Source organism: Medicago sativa, chromosome 2 (assembly GCF_051527215.1).
Source record: "Medicago sativa cultivar Bolivia chromosome 2, Bolivia_mono, whole genome shotgun sequence".
In the NCBI taxonomy this organism is placed as follows: domain Eukaryota; kingdom Viridiplantae; phylum Streptophyta; class Magnoliopsida; order Fabales; family Fabaceae; genus Medicago; species Medicago sativa.
Genome location: NC_140750.1, coordinates 80,164,280 through 80,171,958, shown reverse-complemented (window position 1 = coordinate 80,171,958; position 7,679 = coordinate 80,164,280). Strand labels below are relative to the sequence as shown.

Here is a 7,679-nt window from a genome sequence, read left to right as displayed (position 1 = left end):
ACTTTATATATATATATAGGGATTTGCTAGAACACACCCACTAGTTTTTATGTGGGAGTGTTTTAGTAAGCTACGCCTTAGGGTGTATTTAATTACTTTTTAGTTATAACTTGCTAAAACACACCTTCTAAAAAATAAGTGGGTGTATCCTAGCAAATGCCTATAGGAGTTGCTAACGTACACCCATTTATTTTTTAGAATGTGTGTTTTAGCAACATTCACTAGAACACACCCACTAATTTTTATGTGGGAGTGTTTTAGCAAGCTACACCTTAGGGTGTATTTAACTACTTTTTAGTTATAACTTGCTAAAACACACCTTCTAAAAAATAAGTGGGTGTGTTATGCATATAGGAGTTGCTAACGTACACCCACTTATTTTTTAGAAGGAGTGTTTTAGCAACATTCACCTTAAGGTGTATACGGGGTTTGCGGTATACCACGATGATGCACACGTGGGTTTGGTTGCTTTCACAGCTTGTTAATAGCATGAGATTTTCGTTGAGGTATGAAATCAGACACGTCTTAACTAAGAATTAATTGATAATGGTTGCTTCAATTAAATAGCCTCTAAGCCTTTTAAGGTTTGCCGAAAATATGCACATCACTCAAACTGTTGCTAGCGTCACCATACCACATTTTCCACCCAAATTAATCAAGTAGTGGAATTATTTCTTAAAAAATAAAAAAGAGTTGTGGAATTTTTTTTGACAAAGTATTGTGGAATTATTAAAGGGTCATGTTAACTTATGCCCTTAGGGCACATGTTAAAGAACCTAAAAAAAGCAACTTTGCATTGGAAAACATGATGTTTTAACTTTTTAGAAATTGACTACAGGACTTTTGAGGCGTATATTTTTATAAAGAGCTCCTTAACATGTGCCTTTGAGGGCACAAGTTAACATTTGCCATTATTAAAATGGAACCCTTTTGGTGATTTTGACTGCTTCAAAGTACTTGATTTATTAAATGTCTCAACTCACACATTTTATTTTGTAATTTTATAATTTTTGCATGAACATAATTATAAATATTTTACCTCTTGGTATTTAAAACCTAATAGTATTGTGCAACAACAATATACTTTCTTTTACTAACAATATACCGGTAATTGCTAGTAAATTAACAATTTTAACTCATTTAAATTAACTATGAATTGAGTAACAATCTCTCAAAAAAAAAAATGAATTGAGCAACAAAAAAGCTTAAATTAGCTTTATTTTGACTGCTTCAAAGTACTTGATTTATTAAATGTCTCAACTCACACATTTTATTTTGTAATTTTATAATAATTTTTGCATGAACATAATTATAAATATTTTACCTCTTGGTATTTAAAACCTAATAGTATTGTGCAACAACAATATACTTTCTTTTACTAACAATATACCGGTAATTGCTAGTAAATTAACAATTTTAACTCATTTAAATTAACTATGAATTGAGTAACAATCTCTCAAAAAAAAAAAAATGAATTGAGCAACAAAAAAGCTTAAATTAGCTTTATGTCCGTCTTATGGTTGTCATCTCTGTCTCCCCCACTACGTTTACAGGACTATCTGATTATCAATATGCATCGGATGTTAGGATGAAAATTGTACTTTTTTTGACAAGGGAAGGCCAAATTGTCCATGTTCATAAAATGATAAAGTAATAAATCAGAGTATTCAATAGACTACTACTTTATTTCTCTCAAAAAAAAAATAAACTACTACTTTATATATAGACTACTACTTTATATATTGCACTTCATTTACAAGTTGGGAAAACCAAATTGTCCATGTCCACTTGTTATAATTTTACTATTTACAGTTTTTTTGTTTTTTTTTTACCATCTTATAAGTAAGAAGTTTTCACCGCATCAATGAACGATGACTAATCCGTCGAAAATCATGTGAGACATTCAATGTAGATTCTTCTATATCAATCAAATTTTCTACATATAAAGGAGGCAAAGATCCAGACCCTGACTATTTACTTAAACGATTCAAATCTCTTACCATTTGAACCAATTCATCATAATTGGTATTATAGAATATACAAGTTATAAATTGATAAAATAAAAAATAAAGTTCAATGTAATGAATGAATTCAATTGACTATGCACTATCATCATGAATGAAAGATAGAAGTTAATAGTTCAATATATGTTGCATCGCCCATTGGAATTAAGACATGGCACATTTAGGAATGTACTCTTTAAACAAGGTGGCCTACTTTCAACTACTCCATTGTTATTATCCACATGCTAGCTCATGGCAATCTCCCACCTACCCATTGCCACTCCTTAATTTTGTATAACTGCGCCTCTATTTCTCAGCCGTTCAACTTGATTTGCTAGGAATTGCAACTTTGCTTAATTAATTTGCAATTTGTAGTCTTGGATTTACGGTACGTAAAAGATGAAAATACATGAGATAGGAGTATATAACAATGGACGATATATTTTTTTGAATGGAATCAAAAACAGTTTTCTGTTTTATTTTTGTCGTCTTTCTAAATTGGCGTTATAGAAGACAAAAATGAAAATAATTATGGGAAAAACATATTTATATAGATACCGGTACCATGTAAAAAAAATGTAAATAAAATTAATTTAAATTAAAAAAAATGGAAAAATTAACATGATATTAAATGATTGAATTTTTTTTTTTTGTGGTCGAGGTTTGAACCCCGAACCTTGCATATATTATGCATTGTCTCTATTAACTGAGTTAAGTTTACGATGACTAAATGATTGAGTACCTCCCTACTTAACAAAACTCAAGGATAATGGAGTCTTCACTATAATTATATATGCATCGTTGATTCTAAAGAGAATGATTAGTGTATGGAATGAAATTTAGTAAGACGACAAATGTGTGTATAAAGTTGATTCTAAAATTTGAAGTTGATTCTCGAATGACCACAGCAAAGTAACACAATTAACAACAATTTGTGAATCAACTCCAAATTTAGTAAGACGACAAATAAAAAATATTTTGGGTGAATGTTATAATTTGTTAAAATTATACTATTAAAGATGTTTCACGGTGAAAACAAAGGAATATTTCACTTTGCCAATGTCAAGAGTTTTACCACGCGATGTCATGGTACGAGCAAAACATCATAGAAAACAGAGAACCAACGTGTTTAGTATATTTCCAATTCCAAGTACGCCATAAAAACGAATATGCAGTTTGGTTTGTCCTTCCCCTCAAGAAGTACCATTGTATTGTAGGTCGTTTTCCTTCCCCACATCTACCCCAAATTAAATAAGAGAATGATTATATGATTTACCAGTTAGTTAAACTCTAAATTGGTCCTTGATTTTGTTATTAGAGATACCATAAAATAAAAAATAAAAAAGTATCACTTTAGCTTATATAAATGTTTAATCATTTTTTTGAACAAGCCAAAATGGAATTTTATAACCACAAAAGAGCAATCCCAAAAGCACAAGGCGTGCCTTAGAGACTACTACCGAAACCAAGTGTTACAATATTACAAACGGGCACAACAAAACAGCCTTAGCCAATTCCCAAACAAACAAACGGGTGTGACCACCACTGCTGTGTGCCAAAAACAAAGACAGCATTTTTAGCTTTCAACCATCCTAGTGACAACATCTTAATCCTGTCTAATAAACGGGGAATGGGAGTAACAACATTTTTAAACACGCGATTATTACGCTCAATCCAAATCACCCAAGCACACAAAAGCCATAAGAGCTGCATAAAAGATTGCCTAGCTTTACCACCACCTGTGAGATGTGTAAACTGTAAAAAATGATCAGAAATAATATCACTGTCGACACCGAAGCAACCAACCCAATTCCGCACCATTTGCCAAAGCGATCCAAAGGTGTTGCACAATAAAAAGAGATGTTGGGCTGATTCCGAAACCCCACAACCTGCCACACACAAGGACAAATCATGCGCCAAAATACCCTTCTCAACAAGATTTGATTTCGTCGGTAATCGATTACGGATTAGCCTCCAAGCAAAAATCGACACCTTGATGGGAACCTGAGGATGCCAACACAAGTCTACCGTAGGCTCCGGTTCAGAAAGATCTTGAGAAGTTAATAAATTATATGCACCATACACCGTGTACCCACCTGATGGATCAGGAAGCCACACCCATCTATCTGAAACAGTAGGAAACAAAGAAACATCAAGCAATAAATTCCTACACTCCTCTAACAACTCCTCCTCCCACTGCCACAACCTCCTCCTCCACCTCCACAAGTCCCCCCACTGCTCCGAATCAACAGATAACAAATCCGCCACCGTCATAGCCTTATTCTCCGATAGATCAAACAGTCGTCGAAAACGCTCACAAAAAGGCACATCTCCTAACCACCTATCAAACCAGAAAGACGTCTCAGCCCCATCACCCACCCTCCTCATCACATAGCCACTAAACCAACCACTACCACCATCATCGCCCCTTCCCCTAATCCGACACACCTCCTGCCACCAACAAGACACACTCCGGCCCCCTACCTCCAACCTGCCACCTAATTCGCCATACCTGGCGGCTAAAACCCTATACCACAAACCACCTCTATCCACCAACATCCTCCAACACCATTTACCTAACAAAGCCAAATTATACTAAATGTTTAATCATGTCGTAGATATATACTAAAAGTATACGTCCTTATATGTAAACACAAAAGTATAGTGACGAAGTTCTCTAATTTTCTTTTAGAAATGAAGATGGTTCCTGTCTTGATATCTCCACCTAATCATATGTTGTAAATAAGTGGAGTAAATAATAATATTTGTATTAATCAAGCTCATTAGGTTAGAATATTTTTTGAAGGAAGGTTAGAATATTGTTTTTGAAAGATATTAGGTTAGAATAATAACAAATTAGTGCATGTACTATTTTCACAAGTTTAAAATATATTGAAAGATTTTTTATATGGTACTATTACGAAAAGATAAATATGATTTGTTAAGTTTGTTACATTTGAAAGTAACAAATATTTATTTATAATTTTAATCTATATCAAAATTTATATAAAATATCGTTTATAGTCTACACGCGTAAGCGTAATAAAAAGAGCAGAAAGACGAGCACGTGAGTGTCATCTTTCCGTTAGTACGTATATAAAGAGAATAACATTTTGTTCTCTCTATAAAAAAAAGGGAAAGAAAATAGAATAACATTTTGTTGTTACGTTTCACCAAAAAAAACATTTGGTTTTTACGTCACCTCAAAAAAAAAAACATTTTGTTTTTACGTAGAAGGTCGTCCAAACAAACACCTGATGCTGTGTATTGATTGAATCTTATGTGAATTTTTTCTTAAGAAAGGAAAATACTCTTATGCAAAAGTGACAAAAGAATTAATGATTTTGAAAGGTTTTATTTAAAATTATTAATGTTAATAACTAATTATTTTCAGAAATAACATTTTGAATGTAAAATTTATAAGGATTTCTTAATTGGAATTAAAAATTATATCACTTTATACTTTTTATTGACCAGATATGTTTAATTCTTCTAGATTTCACAATTTCTAAAAAATAATCTATTTATATACTGTTCAAAATTCATTTTCCTTTCAAATTATCGCAATATCAATATATATTTATTAGTATGATATTTTTATACCACATATTCTCTTCACTTAAGTTAATTATATTCGATATATTGTCGAGTGTTAAATTTGAGCACTTTTCAATTGAAATCTGGACATTGATTGTTGTGTTTTAAAAGACGGACTCCTTCTGTCAAATCCAACTGTAGTTTTTTTTTTTTTTAAGGAATCTAACTATAGTTGTTAGTCCTTTCAAAAAAAAAAACTATAGTTATTAGTATATAAATTATTAATTTTTTTTAGTGGAATATAAATTATTAACATAATATAGTTTTATGACGTTCAATAAAAATCCATATCTTTTTAATATTATATTACCAATTTGTATTTTTTGTTGAAGTGATTGTCAATTTGTATTTTTTTTAAATGATCACCAATTTGTATTGTAACTATATAAAAGAAGTGTTACACTTCTTCGTTAACTTAACTCAGTTGGTATAATCATTGTATATAATATATAGGGTCGGGGTTCAAAACTTAAGCTCCCAACTTATTCACTTCAAAATAAAGTGAATTCTCAATCAATATTAGACTACAAGACAAAAAAATATGTCGCATAAAAATAATAAATAAATTATATAATAAATACACATAATTTTTAATTAAATATTTATACAATAAAACTATAACAATAGAAATGTCCATTTATTTTTAAAAGAGAAGAGGATATCAACTCAAAATAACCTATCACATCCTTTGAATCCACAAACTAATGAATGTTTCCATCCTTTTTTTTTTTTATCAATTGTTTCCATCCATTATTAAAAATAAAATAAAAAAAAGGAAAGAAGAAAGTAACGTATCTCTCCATTCCACGTGTTAATGAGATGGCACCAACAACACAACCACAAACATTGGATGCTGGTACTCCGTCCACCACCACAGCAATTGAAGTCTCATTCCATAGTGGCAACATAATCCACAGACCATACATACTACATTGACTAGCCTCAAAACAAACGCAGAATAAATAAATATAAATAAATTTCTCAAAAATGATACTATGAAATACGCAGAAAGAGTACTAGGGTATCAGTCCTACGGTTTGGTCGAAGAATTGAGTTTTATGAATGAAAAAATTGAATCAATAAAATATAATCGGCTCATTTTTGTTAAGTTTTGTCAACTTTTTCATAAAATTCAAATCTAACCAAATTGATGAATAACAAGTTGATTGGATTCAGTCAAATTTACATTTTTAAAACTTTAAGAAACTTATTATAAAATATCTAAAGGAAACTATTTTTTTAGATGTTGTAGAATTTTTACACATCAAAATAATTTTATGAGAAAAATAATATACAATAGTTAAAAAGATATGAATGCAAAATATTTTTCAAATAATACTATTTATTTACTTTTTTTATAGAAAAAAATCCAAGGTTAGAAGATTGTGACACAATCGAGTGACTTGAAATTAAAATCTCTAAGATTAATGACTGTTTTTTTTACTATTAAACTAAACCTGATCTAACTTGAAACTAAAATCTCTAAGATTAATGACTGTCTCTTTTACTATTAAACTAAACCTGATCTAACAGAACTTGAGATCTAAGACACGAGGATGTCTGTGGATGCCGGACTTGAACATTAGCACCTTCCTTCTCCGGTGGATGAGGGGTGTACGTGCAAATACTCTGTCGACAAGTAAGAGTGCGTTGAATATGTGAAGTTTTTATGATAGAAAGTGCATGCATATGAATGGAGGCTATGAGCTGACATTTATAGCGGTGAATTAGGGTTTTGGCGCCCTCAACCCTAATTCAAACAATTGTCATAGAAAGACACTCATGAGTAGATTAGACGATGTTAACCTTGGATCCAAAATCAACGGTCATGCTTCAATGCATTTAGGGCAAGTTCGTGTGATATTTCGTATATCAGTAAATGACTTGGGAGAACCCAGACCAGCGAAGAAATGAGCTTTTACCCCAGCCCGAAAAAAAACCCTTGAAGTTAAATATCGCTGTTTTTATGATAAATAAATATCTTGTTGGCATAGTTTGAAATAAAATATAACAATTGATTTAGGATCTTGAGCGATCAATTTTAAATAACGTGAAAGCAATATCCTATTTAAAAAAGGA

General features: G+C 31.2%; 1 protein-coding gene across 1 annotated transcript; it reads right to left on the bottom strand.

Moving 5' to 3' along the window:
* Positions 1 to 3,509: 3,509 nt before the first annotated feature.
* LOC146951270 (uncharacterized) lies at positions 3,510 to 4,562 on the bottom strand. The gene has a single exon (XM_085748723.1). The coding sequence runs from the start codon at positions 4,560 to 4,562 to the stop codon at positions 3,510 to 3,512; it is 1,053 nt and encodes a 350-aa protein (XP_085604849.1).
* Positions 4,563 to 7,679: the final 3,117 nt, after the last annotated feature.